Source organism: Rhyacophila brunnea, unplaced genomic scaffold (genome assembly GCF_057557595.1).
Source record: "Rhyacophila brunnea isolate RB1 unplaced genomic scaffold, BYU_Rbru_1.0 scaffold_12, whole genome shotgun sequence".
NCBI classification, from domain to species: domain Eukaryota; kingdom Metazoa; phylum Arthropoda; class Insecta; order Trichoptera; family Rhyacophilidae; genus Rhyacophila; species Rhyacophila brunnea.
Genome location: NW_028232774.1, coordinates 15,280,550 through 15,298,546, shown reverse-complemented (window position 1 = coordinate 15,298,546; position 17,997 = coordinate 15,280,550). Strand labels below are relative to the sequence as shown.

Genomic DNA, 17,997 nt, shown 5'->3' with positions numbered 1-17,997 from the left:
CAATGTTTAAGGCCATACCTTAGTTGAGATACGGTCTAAAAAGATCGTCGCTAGGCAATGTGCGGGTGCAAATGAGGCATGTCAAACCAAATATAATTTGTCTTATAAACCCAACATGTGTCCATTTAATGTTCTGTTTAATGTTTTATCAGTAACAATAATAATATATTCATTGACATGTTTTCTTTTTAAAGAAATGGGTAACGTTTTAAGTCATCTTTACACGATTTAAGAATTATTACGGCTGTCGCCATCATGAAGCAAAATGACGTGTTTCCAACTCTACATTCTCTCTCAGAATGGGAGCGAGTGCAAAATTTCGTCGCGCCTATGGTTGAAAATTATTTGCCGTTTCACTGATGAATCACCTTAATTGTTCCATTACAACAAGATTTTTTGTCTCCATACTGTTATGATTCATACGCAGTTTTGTCTGAATGAGTTTTTAACACAATTAAGTAGTATGCATGGCTCATTGGATGGCATGCAGTATTCATTCAGCCAGTGGTGCACAAACGTACGTGGGTGGTACTTCATCACGAAATTTTTCATTGAATATGATAAAAATCTGTGTTCGATATGTGAACAAATTCTGCAGCAGCAACGCTATATAATAGATTTTGTGATTTTAATCGTAACCGATACTTGTTTAAGACATTTGCGAACCCCTTCTCAGTATCCATCAACGAGGCCGATTCATCATTGCAACTAGAGTTGAACGTTTTGCAGAACAACGATCAATTGAGATCGAAATATCAGAAAGGTGATCTGCAGAATTTTTACAAATATCTTCCTGAAGAGCAGTTTCCCACCCTACTGAGATATCCAGGGTTCCAGCGGCTAGCTCAGGTGTCCATCGAACCCCGGATTCACAAAAAAGAACGATATATATATGTTTGTGGTTAAATAAAACACTAAGTCTTTCTTGTGCGGGTCTTAGCGTTATATATTTTAATATTTAGTTGGACAGCGTTATTTTGTAGTCTTTTACATATTTTGTTTTTACAATCAGTTTCGCAGGTCCGTACACGGTTTACAAAGGACCCTTACTAACTTTCTTTTTTAAATTTCCTGTACCCACGCCGACTAGTAAAAAGGACTCGTGATTGGCCAAATCTGATCGCATGATCTTTGATTCGGCGAATCACGAGCCTGACCCTGGCGCCGGCGCGCGAGGATTTCACCGTTGCGCAATGCGCGGCAAAATTTATTATATTTGAATACTTATATTTAGTCTTAAAATTATCTCTTTCATCCATCATCATTTACACTTTTTAAATTAAATTAAATTTATCTTAATTACACCTCCTCCCAATATGTGATTTTCACACACCGGACGAAGGCCTTTACTTATGAATAAAAAATACTTACGTGGTTGAGCAAGGAATCAGATTAGATGTTTTATGAAGCCGTTTCTAGAGGTCAGGGTTAAGTTTCGACTTATAGCTACTAAATGATTATTTTACACCGGGAGAAGCCCGCCTGTAACAGGGGTGTATCACTACGTAATAAGGCTGCGCTTTTTGCAAGTCTTTTTGGAAGCATCTACATTAGCGAGCAAGCGTTTTCCTTAATAAAACTAAACCAGTCTCAACACAGAAACCGCTTGAACAATGATAGCCTCAGTGCTGTACTGAGGATAGCAACCACAAACATTGAACCCCCCCAACATCAAAATGCTTGCTGCCAGAATGCAGTGTCAGAAATCTCACTACTAAGTTCCATCGTGCAAATATGCATGTGATGCAGAGTGGAGAGTGATTGAAGTTGCTGATAAAATCATGTAACTATTAAATTAAAAATAAAATGTATATCTCACCTAGTATAATACTGTACCTGGGTGGTAAACTACACTATGTCAAAAATCGCACTTTTTCTTTGTTTAAAGTTTCCTCATGAAGTTTTTGTTAGAATACCAATGGTTCTCTTATACTAATTGTTATGATACTTGATTTAGTCATACTTGAGGTGTTTTTCTACGATATTCAAGGAAAATTTAAAAGAAAATGCACTTGTTTCCCAAAATAAATGATGTTTTCTATACATAGTGCTGTTTACCTCTGAAAAGTTTTACACATTCAAATGACATGGTGCAGTATTTTCTCAAAAACTTTTACTGCAACCGAATATTGACACCAAAATACCTACCTACAAAATAATTAATTGTAGGAATATTGCATTATATTATTGTGTCCATGCTGTATTTCCCATGGGACTTGTGAATAGCTTTTTATATCAACTTACCACAGATCCACAATCATAATGAATTCAACGTAAATACAACATAAATTACTACTCATTCATGCTAGTCTATCAAAATGTTTATATTCCGGAGGTACTAACTAATCCAACATACCAGTTTCATAAGAGAAAGTTTATTGTATGAAAGTGAAAGAAACATTCGATTTGCCTAATATTAATAATTCCAGTATTAAAATATAACAAAATAATTATTTTAAAATTTTATTAAGGTTATAGTAATATTATCTACATGAAAAATTAAACAAAAAATATTTCCTGATTGATTGGGAACAAAAATCTGGAGACTGATTTTCTTTTTGCAGCATCCTATAAAATTCGTGACACTCACTAGTTAGGTAGTACCTACCTATAAATTAGTAAAAATAGTAGAAGTGCCATCAAATCGTGATATTTTTTCGAGGAAATAGGCCTTAAAGTAATTCCTAAGTGGCCCTAGATAAGCTGGAAATGTCCCAGCCCTTCTTTTTAATAAAATGGTTTTAAATAATTCTTCTTCATTAAAAGAAGTTTTATAATGGAGTCTCCTATATTTTTCTGACGTACCTACCTATTTGGAGATGAATGCACTGAGATAGTAAAAACGCTTCCTTCTCATTATTCACTTTTCGGTTAACAAAAAGTGAGTAGGTATGTACCTACCATCAAAGAGAACTTCAAAAAAATTAATTAAATCACTAAATTCTCAATTGTGTACACGCAAAGAGAATATGTATCTCTTTGTGTACACGTAATTTATTAGAACAGCCCCGTATGAATTGCTGCCAATCCCATGGTGTCATTATGGAGAGATCATTATTTTTCTTTCTTTTTCGTTTGATTTTGACATAAAGTGTATCAGCCTCCATGTGAGTGTGTCCTTTTAATAGAAAATTATGATTGATTCTCTTTATCTGCGGCCATTTTGCCATTTACGCATGATCCAGAAGAAACATGATATTAAAATAATATTTTTGTTTTGCCCATAATAATTATTTTTTATTTATTATCTCAACGCCAAAGCCATCTCCTCGCCACCTCGGCCTTCCTTTGTTTCATCTCACATCATACAGTGGGTTGTGCCTGTTGTATCGTATATAGTGAAATTGAATGTTCACAGCTTCCGCTTGTAGAAACTTGTTCCACATGTCAGTAGAGATGTGGACAGACACTTTTGCAGATCCATCATCATTACATTTTTATTGTCACATTTAGCAGTTTTTGATAGGCCATGGTGGATGTGTTGCCAAGTTCTACGAGCTTGGACTTGTTACCCGGCCAACATGTCCATGTGGCGGAGAACTACAGGATGCAAAACATATCCTTTGATAATGTCCGAGAACGTACTCCGAGAGGGAAGAGATGCTTAAGATATTGGGCCCATCGGGCCGTCCAACCTGCTCGTCACAAATGCCAATTTTATTGCATTTAAAAAAAATGCGATTTCTTATGAGCTCACTTGAGAGCGTGGCGATCTCAGTGTCGAGTATCTGGTCCTGAGACATTCCCAGGCGTAAACAACTGCTGATGTCTCACATCCAAACGCAGAGCCTCGTGATCAGTGGCGGCCGGTGATTTTTTGGATTGTAATTTTTGAGGGTGCGCTGGAAACTTACCTTATTTTTATTTTATTTTTGATTTGACAAAACGTTATTGACATTTAGGAAATCATCTGTATATTTTATATTTTTAATAAAACATGCTGCGAGTTACTTAAATCTTTATTGGATTAGTTTTAAGAAACGATTGCATCTCTTATAGTAGATAAATACCTCTTACTTTTAACGTAAGCCATCTTATTCTATATAAGTACATTATCTTTAGCAATTTGTACACTGTATGAAGAATGATTATTATGAAACTGCACTTTGTGAAATAGTATTAAGATTTATTAGCTTATCACTAGAATTTATGAATTAATAATTTTCTATACCTATTATAAATTACCGACATCATTTCGCATTTAGTCAACATACAGGATAATGAAATATTAATTTTCCAGAAATGCGGTAGGTACTAAAATTATTTTTGTCTTCACTGATTTAATTTGCAGTACACATAAATCAAAATAATCTTACCGACATTGTATTATATTTCTTACCCATTTAAAATTTAGAAAATAATGAATTCTATTGTATTTAGTTTAACAGGCATTTTACATACGAGATTGCTAAATATGATACAAAACATAATTTGAGCGTGAACAGTAAGTCGTCTATAATAACAAACCATAATTCAAATCTGTAATAATTGCTCTCTACTCAGAACAATATGGTGTCATTTTACCCGGTCGGCGCACGATATTCTGGAACTTACGCATGGTGTAAACGATTAGCACGGTTTAAGTTGTTATATTATAATGGCTTTCTTTAATACTAAGCTTTGGGTTCATTTTAAGTAAACAAAATATATTGCCGGGGCGCAAACGATTTCAGTAAGGATGACGTATACGGTGCATAGTGCCTGTATTATCGCCGATTGGCAATATGGGCACATTGGTTTATGGTTTGCATTACAATAAGTGAGCGATAATATTAAAAACTTATGAAGAAAAAAAATGATTTACGATGGTGAACGATGTTTCATAGCAATGCAAGCAGTGCAGTGCACTTGCATGATGTTAGACCAGCCGCCGCTGCTCGTGATACACTCGATTAAGACCGAGTGTGGCGCGGAAAGCTGGATATGTTCGTTTTTACGTTCTCCAAAACAGCTTGGAGAGTTTTATTTAAAGATGTCTTCTTTCCTCTTTTATCCTACCCCAGGTTGGCGTTTTCTCATCACTGTTATTACAGTGGAATTAAATGTACATAACGTGTTTAAAAACATAATAATTTTACATACCTACCCTGATCGAGTGTTATTCACTACAAATTTATAAGTAAGAGAGTTTTTTTTTTGGTTTTGTATCATTTCTCCGAGTCATCTCAGTGGGTTTGGTCTTAAGTCATGTCTTAAAATGGAAATAAACTCTTCAAACTAAAAAAAATACACATGAAAGAGTGTAGAAGTGGCGACACGCACCTGATTTCTTTTTTGACATTTGATGTTGACGTTCGAATATTGGGATTTGCCAGAGGTAAAGTAGACCAAGTCATTTCGGTGTTGTTTTCCTCTAAGCACCTATTACTTAGCATACGGGGATAATGAACACCATATCTTCTTGGTGTCCTATCCCTCGGAAATAAACTATAACATAGTGTAATATGCCTCTCATTATATTCGTTTCTAGTATGATTACGACATTTTTGAGCATATCACTAGAAAAAGCATCGCGAGGTATACTACACTATGTCGATATCTCAATTTCGCCAAAAATCGACATAGTGTAGTTTATTTCCCAGGTACAGCATTCTTTTTCAACACTTTTACCCTATGCGGCCTGTGAAAAATTAGAAAATGGATATATTGGCCCTTCTTTCAAAAAGCTTGTGCACCACTGATTTAAGCTAATACGAAGAAAACTGTCAATAGATTCCAAAAGTATAGTACACCAATCAACGATCCTTCTCATTTTTAACAGAATGTGGTAAAAAATGTTTTTTAATTTGGCATATTATTGCACTTAGGTCCACCAAAGAGATTGAAAGTGACACTAACAGTTACTATATTATTTTGGAAAATTTTATCAAAGATAAACAGTTACAATACAACTCCTTTGTAATGTAAAAAGACAAGCAGGGGTTGGTGTGTAGATGGTAGACTTCAAAAGTGGAACCCTGATGTTTGCACTGGAGGATTTTTAGATCCTCATAATATGGTCGTGATGGTGTGTGTATTTAGTCATCTATCTATACCGTCATAGATGAAGCTCATCATGGTATAAAAAGTGTCAAAAAGATTTATGTCAAATGTTAGCATGTGGTGCCCTCACTCAGCGGACAACTTATACTGGTGGATCTACAGTAAGGAAATATTATATACAATTAGGAACCAACTCGTTTATATATTCTTTACAGCACTGCACCGAAAAGGTTATTTTAGAGATATGTACGAGGGTGGGTCAATAAGTCCTTAGAAAAGCCGACAGGTGGCGCGACTAGTACTGTAAGCGGTTTGTTTTCATGCAGCGGCACTACCGATTCAGTATGCTGCGAAGTTTCAATCAGATTGGTCGGGTTGTTGTTTTTTATTTTCGTACATTTAAAAAAAAATTTGCTTGTTTACAAAAATGGAGAAAATTGAGATTAGAGCTGTTATTAAACATTTTAATATAAAAGGGTTAACAGCAAAGGAAATAAAAAATGAGTTGGATTTAGTTCACGGCATATCTGCTCCTTCACTTGCAACTATTTATAACTGGTTAAATGAATTTAAACGTGGTCGTACATCAACAAAGGATGAACCACGCTCAGGACGTCCTGTAGAGGTGACTACACCAGAAATGATCAATAAAATCCACGATATGGTGTTAAGTGACCGAAGATTAAAGTTGAGTGAGATAATTGAGGTTACAGGGATCTCAAAAGGTAGCGTCATTTCTATTTTATATGACAAATTGGGCATGAAAAAAGTTTCTGCAAGATGGGTGCCGCGTTTGCACACAGTCGACAATAAACGCAATAGGGTGGTGGCCTCTAAAGCCCTGTTGTCACTCATGCAACGCAATCCGGATGAATTTTTTCATCGCTTTGTGACTGTAGATGAAACATGGATACACCACTATACTCCCGAGACGAAAGAACATTCAAAGCAGTGGATTGCGAAAGGCGAACCATGTCCAAAGAAGGCGAAAACCGTAAAATCAGCTGGTAAGGTTATGGCTACTGTATTTTGGGATGCACGTGGAATTATTTTCGTTGACTATTTGGAAAAAGGAAAAACAATAACAGGGGATTATTATGCATTTTTATTGGACCAGCTAAAAAACGAAATTGAAGAAAAACGGCCTCATTTAAACAGGAAAAAAATCCTCTTTCATCAGGACAATGCCCGTGTTCACACATGTTTACGATCAATGGCTAAAATTGAAGAATTGAAGTTCGAATTGGTCGACCACCCACCGTATTCGCCAGATTTAGCCCCCAGTGACTTTTTCCTTTTCCCAAACTTAAAAAAATGGCTAAGTGGACAACGTTTTTTTTCAAATGAAGAAGTCATCGATCGGACAAATGCTTATTTTGAGGACCTTCCGAAAACTTATTTTTCTGACGGTTTAAAAAAAAATGAGAAACGTCTTACCAAGTGTATTGAGCTCCAAGGAGATTATGTTGAGAAATAAAAAAAAAATACAAAAATAAAAACTGTTTTAATGCTTTTTTCTAAGGAATTATTGACCCACCCTCGTATGTATATACCTAGTTGGTTTTGATTTTTTTTAAACTATTTTAATAAATATATATTTCATATTACTTAGGTACCTACTTACCTATCTCAAATAAAATAGTGTCCGTGAAAAAGCACTTTATACTGTATACCTATTATCACTTTTTGAACACTGTTCAATCAAGTAAAACACTGTGGTACATGACTACGAAATTATGTAATCAAAACTATGGCCAAACAAGTTTTGAAAAATGAGAATAAAATACTGTCGTAGGTACCTACTTAAATAGTTCAGAAACTATAAATGTGTCCATTTTCCTGTTTTAAAAAAAATGAGAAATGTAGGGGAAGTCAGTGATGTTTTTCCATAAAAACTCATTTGCACATCCCAGACTTTTCTTGTAGGTACCTATTTACAAAGAATATTTTTGAAAAAATTTAAACTTTTATTTGTAGGCAAAATGGCAGTTTCGATTTACTACAGTGTTGTACTAGTTAGAACTAGGGGTATACCAAAGAGATTGGTACAGTTTTGATTGTGATCGACGTAGGTATTTATTATTTATTACTAACCTTACTAAAATTTATTTTTTTACTGAACTAAATTCATAATAGTACTTATTATGAATTTAGTTCAGTAAAAAAATAAATTTTAGTAAGGTTGGTAATAAATAATAAAGTACCTACCTACTATGTACCTATACGTAATATTATTATTACGCATAGGTACATAGTAGGTACTTTGTGTGGTTTGAAACACAAGGCTCGGCTAAAGTAAATAAAATACCTATTCAAGTATAGTCTGTCCTACCGCGAATCAACACGTCAATATTTCTGAAACTATTTTTGTCTATGATTTCTTTTTCTTATGTTGGTTTTTTTGTATAGGCAACTTCAAGTTGAAAATATTTATATTTGTGTTGTTGGTCGTTGAAATTGGCCCAGGCGTAAACGTCATCGTGTAACTTTAAAAAAACAGTTTTATTTCTAGGATTGCCTTGTGCTCAAAAAATTGTGCGTTCATCGCTCTGGCGATTTTATCTGTTTCAGGATGTGCCGCAAATAGTCCATTGCACTTCTGGTTTCAATACGCATAGGGATACTCAATTTGTGCGCATATTAAGGTCTCAGATGAATTCCACAAAGCGTTTGTTTATCATTTAGCAGACTCTTTAGTTCTATCGATAATGTCTCAAATCAGCGCAGAGGATCTTATAAACACGAGTCCTAAGGCTACAAAAGAATTACTGCCTTCACCTGTCCAAGAAAACATGGGTGTCTTTTCCAGGCTATTTCGTTTCAGTCCTCTGGGACAGAAAACGGAACATCCGAAAACACCAAAAGAAGAGGAACCGCCTCAGACGTTTTACGGAGTCTACATTCCGTGTGATTCAAAATATGGCCCGGACGAAGGTAATAAAACATTACGTAAGGTATTGTTGTAGAAAGAGAATGTCTCAAATAGAACAAGTATAAAACAATATAAAAAAAAAAATATTTTAGTCCATTCATTGATCGAGCATGTTGACATGTTTGACGTGACATGACGTAAAACACTGGCCAACTGTGAAGTTGAAAAAATGTGTTTCAAAAATAATGTTATGATTCGTTTATCAGCATACTTGAGTATTGACATATTGGCATTAGACCTTTGTCGTTTCATTTATAAACTGTTAAATATAAGCGTGACATATTTACATTTATAAATAAGTTGTATGCATGTCATAAATAGGTCTATGACCTCAATGAACTCACTGAACAAAATATAAAAACCCTTCACATATTTTCTATATTTTGAATTAATTTATTTGGTAAGATAATATTATCAATGACACAATAAAGAGAAACAATACAGACACAAAATCAGTCGGCTTGATGTCAATCCTTTTGTCGTATTGTTACCTGGTTTATTATTTACATATTCGTGTTATTGTTTATTCTGTCAAAACCAAGAGATTTAATAAATTTCTGCCTTATGATGTTTCCTCTAACGCATGGTTTCCCAAACTATGGGTCGCGACCCACCAGTGGGTCGCGAGCGAATATTGAGTGGGCCCTCGCTACTGTACACATGATTTAAAAAAATAGGAAGTGATAAATTTGATATTTCATTCCGCTATTTATAATTCCTAAAAAATGAAATAAACTTAAGTTACGAAATTCTGGCTCTCACTTGCTGATAATTACCCTTGCCTGTTCGATGAAGCTATGAAAGTCTTCCTCCTCTTTACTACCTCATATCTATGTGAGGTCGGATTTTCGGCTATGGTTAACATTAAAACTAAATACCGAAATAAATTGGATATATCAAACTCACTGTGATTAAAAGTAACTAAAGTTGAAGTTGATATACTAAAACTGTAATGAAGAAAAATAAGAAACAAATACATCCTTCCCATTGAAATAACTTTGTAAAAAAAAACCTTGCAGGTGTAGGTATTTAAGTAATATTTTTTTTTTATTTAAGTTGTGTTTCTTATTTCAACAGTCTTTCATTCATATTGGTAAAACTTATAAAAAATATTTTTTTTATTTCAATTAGAACAAATAAGACAGCATTAAGTAGTTCCACGACTCGCCACTAGGGAATCTGAGCATTACCAATATGTATGCCCTCTTTTCTCTAAGACAGCTAAGAGGTGGGTCCCAAGATTGGAAATTTTTGTTAGATGGGTCGGAGCCCAGTCAACTTTGGGAACCACTGCTCTAACGGTTATATGAGTGCGTAAAAAAATGGATGGACACTATAAAAAGATTGTGTGCAGTAATAAACAGGACATGAAAAAATCAAGAATTGAGATAACAACATGGGTTGCCAAATATGTGAAATTTTTCATGTGGTCACTTGTATTAATTTATAATTTTGCAATGTGCATGCAAAAACGACTTTCACGGAAAATGGTTAAAGAAACAAACATAGGAATGTTTCCCTGTCAAAATTTCAATGAAATCATATTATATAACAACCGGATGTAGACGCTTATCGACCAAAATCTATCCCACGATTGATGTGTTGGACATGCCTGTTATGTTCTATCAATAGGTTTGAGTCTTTGTTAAATGAAATTCTAGTCTGTTGGTTTAAATTTGGATCCAATCTTCAAATTCGATTAACTCAAAGCTAATAAAATCATATTTCAAACATGTTTGAACTCATTGAATCGATCATTTTATTAATTTTATATTTATTTTTTTCAGAAATACTTCATGTTTACACTGACAGAGCTGATGCCCTTAAAGTTGTCAAAAAATACAAGAAAGCAAGATTCAAAGCCTTGCAGAGCCGGCAAGATGCAGTTGCGTTTGCTTTACGTGGCGCCGAACCGACTATCGACAGAAGCCCTTCATACGCTGGCGATGGATTACTGGGATCAGATCCTGCACTTGGTGGTAAGAGACAATGCAGCGCGACTTTTCACTCATAGATTCAAAGATTATTCATATTCATTACTATGGCAATATCTGATATGCCGCAGATTTTTAACGACACACGTTGAATGTAGAGCGAAGCTCTTACTACAATCGATGTAATACCACTAATTTATGGCTTAGTATTTCATAATTATTCAAACAGATGTCACTGTGTGTTTAATTTTTTAGATTATGTAAACCAATCGACAGTGACTAGTAATTTGAGTTTAAAGTCATACGAGATAACTCACGAAATTTGAATGTGCAGCCTGTCGATCATAGCCTCATATAGCGAGAAAACTTGCTGAAGTTGTTCAAATAATATACTGTGTTTTTCGACCCAGATCATGGGTAGATGTTATGATCTCGTACCCCACGACAATAAATTATAGGTATGCTATATAATAATGCGACTTTCGCTGCGACCTGCTATCATATAATATGAGCTCTCTCAAGCTCTACAATTCTATTAGAACACTTTACAATTTTAACGAGTTCTTCTGTCTAGGTAGAATGGACTTGTTTTGGCACATTTTCTTGGTGTATCCATTCCAGCCCAAGCATTCTGAGATTCGTTGACGTGGCGTACCTGATTGGCTAGTTACTTTTGCTAGATCGTTGCCTTCGATTCCCATAGAGGCATATGTCCACTCCACTATTTTATTTGTCGAATGAATAGTTGTTGGTCATTTGGTTCATGCTCGGGATCCATAACAATATGTGAATTTGATCCACCCGCCGGGCCCAAAGCAACCACCGACTTAGAATCAGACTTTCCATTTCATCATTTCGCTTATTTTTATTTGTTATATATAATTTTGCTAAAGTCTTATCTACATATTTAACATTGTGGAAATTATTGTTTCGAGTTGATAGTTACACTGTATTGTGAATACAAAAATTATTTTAAATATTTACCATAGCAGTAATAAATTTAGTAACTTTTACGGCTGATATGAAATTATACTTACTTATTGTGAATTTATAAGCAGTTAACTGATTATCAGGTATATTAATTATAATTGACGGCTATTAGCTCACTGTTCAATAACTGAGATCTTTTTGTTTCCTGACGTTTTAACATAAGAAATATTTCTTTGATTTGTGTCTTATCCTGAAAGACTTTACGATATTAACACACTTACGGCGTAAAAAAATAAAATCTTGATTGCACCAATATGCCCAAATAAAATAAAGCATACTTAACAAATATATTGACGAATACATTCTTTTGTATACTTAATATGGACCCTTTATATATATTATGAAAATGGATCATGTTCGATCTTAACCCTTTCTAAGCGTTACGAATCCCGACTTAGTACAACAGTGCGCGTTGTGATTTCAAGCATCAATAAATCGTAATAAATGTCAGTCAAACATACACAAATAGAGTAGTAAAAAATCGGAGTCAAGTTCAAAAATGATTATGACAGAACCTAATATTTTATGTGACTCTAAAAATAAACATTCGTCGCCTAAATCTGATAAGAAATCACGAACAAGACTTCTTCATTGAAAAAATGCCAGCTTACTCGAGCGGCGCCATGACACTTACGAAATGGTGCTGGACTAATGCGTCGATGACAGATTAACAAGTGTAAGAACAGTTCAGTATTCTTATAGTCTACCGGCTACCATTTCGACAAATATGTCATACACATAATGAATAATAATATGGTTTATGACTTTTATGAGCATTTTTGTTGAGTGTGTTGAAAAAATATCAGTCATAAATAACTCATTTTTATAGCATCCAGGACATCTCAAACTGTGTAACTTTTGTTTGAACTCGCATACACATTGCAGCACTGCAGGCCGAGTATAAATAAATCATCCTTGAGAACTACTGGCTATTTGAGAGTGATGTACTTACCACCAGTGCCTGGTTTGTACCTACCATTGACCCCGAACTGAATGGAATCGAATGACACATAGTTTATATAACAAAATGGTTTATTTTTCGAATACCTATTACAATTCGTAAAATATTAAATTTCAAACACTTTTTGCACTTCTAAATGCTTTATAGTCACCACAATTTTATTTTCAAGTTCATTTGTTTTTTTTTTATTATATTACTTCAATAACCTGGTACTAGAATAGGTAATCTCTTATTTTATTATAATGACGTGATAGTAAGTAACTCGAGTTATTTTCGACTATAAATATAAGAAGAATTCTACATAAAAAAAATAGTAGTCATGAATCAAACCCTTTTGAATAGTATTACGAAAAAAATAATTCTCAAGTGTCTGTCTCACACCAGCAGACTATGATTTGCCGCGCAGTGTATAAAAATTCAGTAGCGCGGGACCTGGTGTTTGCGTAATACGACAATTTCCGCATTTATGCGGGAACGGGCGTCTGAGTGTTCGTGTCTTTTCTTTATAAATGGCTGATAACTAGGGTAAATAAATAATTTTTGTCTGTTTCACCTAATACTATAACCAGAAAATAGTATTTAAAAATGTTAATCAATGATAAACAAAGAGACATATTAAATCGCGGACTTCTAGGTATATTTAAATGACACCTGGTTCAAATTATTTTCCGAAACTATAAACTCGCGGATAATATACTGGCAGATAGGCGAATGAATGCAATCTCCAAAAGCATTCCTTTTGTAAAAATATTTTGTAAATTCACTTTGATCAATGTAACTTTCGAATATTCTATTTAACAGTTTACGCACCAATTCAATCACTAAAAAACAATATAACTTATTATATCGCAAACTCGTATCGTTACAAACACGTCAGTCAAATGTCTTCGGCGCACATGCACTAAGAAGCGATAAGACACTATATACGCGGCAAATTTGAATTGGCCCGATGACTGATATATTTTTATTCAAGACACGCTCCCGAAAAATATTTATTTAAATTAGATAGAACAAAAGTTTAGGCTATCCATTGACAGATGTCAAGAGAAGGATGATTTTTGAATAAATTAAATCAATATTCGAATTATTCGCGCCTGGCGGAAAGCAGTACTAGGCAAACGAAAATCGAAATGACTTTAGTCAGCTGACGCGCGGATGACTCGCGCGTATAGGCTGACTAAAGTCAGTTGCCGCGTTAGAAAGGTTAAGCGGAGCGTATGGGCATCATCAGAATGGAGGTTGTACATATTAACGGATTTTTGTTTTTACTAAAAATATATGTTGGCCACTTGCTCAACAAGTAAGATCCACGCTCTGGATCCAAACACACATTGAAAAAACAACATGTACATTTATTAGACCCGAGATTTGAACCTAAGACCCATGACGCCATAAGGCAACACATCGCGGGTTGAAAAACTGTTACAATAGCTCTAAGCCGGCTAGCACATCTAAACTCGTCTCGTCTTCAACACGTCGAATACGTCGATGTGACATAATCGTTATTTACAAAAAACATCTAGCTAGCAATAAATACTCAGGCTGCAAGTCGATCGCAGTCAGCGACCGTCAGTGTTGCAGTTGCGCCTGCGCAAACCGCTATGAGTTGGCCATTTTATTCCAAACGTCACCGGTCGCTGTATTTCCTACAAATTATGACAGACGAGCGCACCAATATGTACTTCGTTCAAGAGATTGAAATATAATTATACGTGCATATGATTATATAAGGTGGGACCACTTCAGAAGATTTCTGCGCTCGCTAATCGCTGTTTCGGCGTTTCATTTTTTTGATGACTGACGTTTCGAGTTTACAATTGTCATTGTCGCTAGGCTCATATGTGCGCGGCCGGCTATGCAATATGAGTACGATATTCCTACAGGGTTTGATTTATGGCTGTGTCGCAGATGAGGCGAGTTAAGATGTGCGAGCCGGCAAAAGGTTATTGATTAATTGTTCTGCAAGTCATTTCGCATTGCAGATTCATGTATTGATATAAAATTTTACTCTGAGATTTATAAATGTAACAGGGCCGCATTGAGATTAAAACACATTACTCATTAGTCATTAGTGTTGGAACCCTGAAAGAAATTTTTTATAGAATTATTTTATTTTTAATCAAGCATATTTAAACAAAATATTATTATTATATTCATTAACTATAAATGGATGTTTTCACCACTCAAATCTGATTATTTTTATATAAAATATGATTGTAAATGGCATTTCACCTAGAGACATCGTTGCCAGTTAGTATCAAATATCTTTGTGTTATACAATTCCTGAATCGTAATAGCGTTGTTTCCATATTTACTCAACAGCATCGCAAGTAACCAGTCAAGTGGTTCAATTGGTAGGCGGTGAGAAGCCGAGCCAATTCAAGGGACCGAAGCCGCAGGAGATGGTTCAATTCAGAAAATCCATTGAAGCTGGTGATTTGGAGCTGGTGAAAAAGACCGTGTGGGAGAATCCAAGATATCTGGTCAGCAGCGGTGATACTCCATCCATTCTACAGGTAAACACCATTCTCGCAAGCACTACAACCCGACAAAAATATCTTTTAATTGACATACAATGCTAGAAGTACGCTAACGGCACAATATAAATTTCATAATTATAAATGAACAGTCAATATAAACTTATCTTATTATTTAATCGTTGCTTTATCAGTTACCTGTATTTGAATAAATACAGGTGTTCCTAGTATTTGGACAATATTATTAAAATTATGAGTATTGCGACACTACTGGTTTTCATAGTTCGAATAATATAATAAGACTTTTTTAATACTGCTAGTCTTTTGTATTTGTGTAGATAATCGGTACCTAACATAAGTTTTCTTTGTCGGTAGACAACATTCAAAACTATATGTAGGTACTTGATCTCTATTTATAATATTATTTCATCTGACACTTATTATTATATCATCTATATTAGTTTATTTGGCTACATATTGCCTAAGTCCCTTATTTTTACATATTTTAAAAAATTTTGTAAATATAGAATTTTAAAATGGCAGCACCTTACATTCGCCAAAAATGATTGCTATGTTATTCACTGTTTTAATAAGCAGTTAACTACGCATAGGATTTGTCATTAGTTAGCTTTACGTAAGTCAATATCTTTGAATTTTGCCCATAGGTTGTGAAAATCACTATTCTGATTTACAGTACCTATAGAGATTTACCGAACGAAAATAATCAATGAACATTGTTGTTTTTATTTCCAGGAAGGGTCACGATATAATGCGTTGCACGTGGCAGTAAAGGCCATGAATGTGGAGATGTGCGACTTTCTCCTTACGACAATAAGCGACCCGCAATTTGTGCAGCTGTTGTTCGGAGATGACAACATAGAGAGTTCAAAGGTAAATTATTTATTTACAATTTAGATACATACCTACTGTGACGGCAAAGGGTTTGAACTATAACTAGGGGAATTCTACGAGCGTTTTGCTGTACACTTTCGTTACGTTTTTAATGTGATTGAATTGGAAGCTATAAAAAAATAATCATCTGTAAGTTCCCACATAGAAATTTTATGTCTATTTTGATGTTTTGATAACACATGTATGAGGTATGCAATATTTTGATTTGTCAGCTAGTTATGCATTATATGTTATGGTACAAATTGATCATGTTTCATAAATGAAGTGATTGAGCCTTTTGGCATGTGTTCAGTAGAATCTCATTTATTCGAAATTCACCGAAAATATCATGAGAAAAAAGTTCTGCAAAAGCAATTCGAATTTCATAATACAAAATGGTTTTGGACCCAGACAACAATGCAACATTTCGAAAAAATCATATTTATTAACCATTTCAGAACTCCAGTTTTGACAGATGTTGGTTTGTTTATTGCATAGCAATAAAAGTTAAAAGTTTAAAAGCAAGCATAAGCTGTATTGAAACACAATATTGTACAGCAAGCATGCATACACACACATACGCGGCTCACGGTCCTCAAATGGTATGTGTAGTGAAGTGTGATGGGCCGGATTTTTGGTATTGTGTGAACTTATTTTTTCCGTTTTATTTTTTAGATACCATGTACAAATGCGTAAAAGTAATCTAAGATTTTCACCGATGGTTCCATATTTTTTTCGACTTTTATTTTTCAGTATTATTTTGAAAATCGCCGCAATATGTACATTTTCCATTTCTGTTTTAAAACTCCCGTGATAGTGCACATTATTTAGATTATGTGCGTGTTTCTAAAAAGATTTTATTTAAACCCACGAAAATGAAATATAAAGTACTTAATTATTTCTTATTTGTAATCATGTGCACCATTTATGTACTTATTTAACTTGATTATCATTGATTTCACACTTTATTCTATTTTCCGAAAGCAACATTCTATTTTTTCTGTATTTATTTCTCGATTTTTGATACCTGTCTATCTATTTTAACATTTTTGTTTGAACAAACAAAAGCGCGGTGAAATAATATTGAAGTCTGATGTTTATTAACAAAATATCACACTCATGATTGCAATAGTATTTAACAAGATACAACTTTCTGTACAACAGTGAGAAATAAAATAAATAATATTATTCCAATAGTAATTGCTTAATATGGCCCTGACCTAAGTCAAAAAATATAATAAATTATGGATTCAAGCTATTTTAATGATGGTAATAAAAGTAAACCCGATTTTTTTACGACCTATTTCATTAGCCGCCAAATATTGTATTTTCACATACCTACTTTTATTTTGTCGATTTTTTTGTTATCTACATAAAGACAGAAATACTTTTGCCAAACAATTATTGCAAATATAAAAAATACGAAACTTTGTTTAAATACGAAAATCCCGAATAAAATGAATTAAAGAATCTATATTCATTATTTGACTGCATATTTTATCTTCAAAATCGTCTTCAAATAATAAAATAACATACAAGCAGTGTGCTACATTATTGTTCAATATACCTATTAAATTCATGTTGGGGTAACTCTTTTTTTTTTTTTTAAAGAAGTATGAGGTGAACAAATAAAATTTAGAATTTTTACATACAAAATAATATTAGATTGGAGATTGTGGTGATAGACTTTTACGTTGACTGCAAAAAATATTAAACAATAGTTAAAGTACTTTTTCGGTTAGGTCAGGTACAAGTGACATCGTGGCAGTTGGCGCCAAAATTCAAAATCGAATAAAGCTCAGCAGAGAATTTTATAATGTTTTGTGTCTC

General features: G+C 34.0%; 1 protein-coding gene across 2 annotated transcripts in view; it reads left to right on the top strand.

Annotated features, from left to right (window-relative positions):
* Window positions 1-8,399: 8,399 nt before the first annotated feature.
* Window positions 8,400-17,997, top strand: part of Ankle2 (ankyrin repeat and LEM domain-containing protein 2) — a 30,016-nt gene continuing 20,418 nt past the window's right edge. For both annotated transcript variants that reach the window (XM_085960805.1, XM_085960806.1), the window contains exons 1-4: window positions 8,400-8,916; window positions 10,702-10,893; window positions 15,122-15,315; window positions 16,030-16,167. In XM_085960805.1, coding sequence (XP_085816931.1) covers window positions 8,691-8,916; window positions 10,702-10,893; window positions 15,122-15,315; window positions 16,030-16,167 — 750 coding nt within the window. In that variant the 5' untranslated portion in view covers window positions 8,400-8,690. The remainder of the gene's footprint in view (window positions 8,917-10,701; window positions 10,894-15,121; window positions 15,316-16,029; window positions 16,168-17,997) is intronic.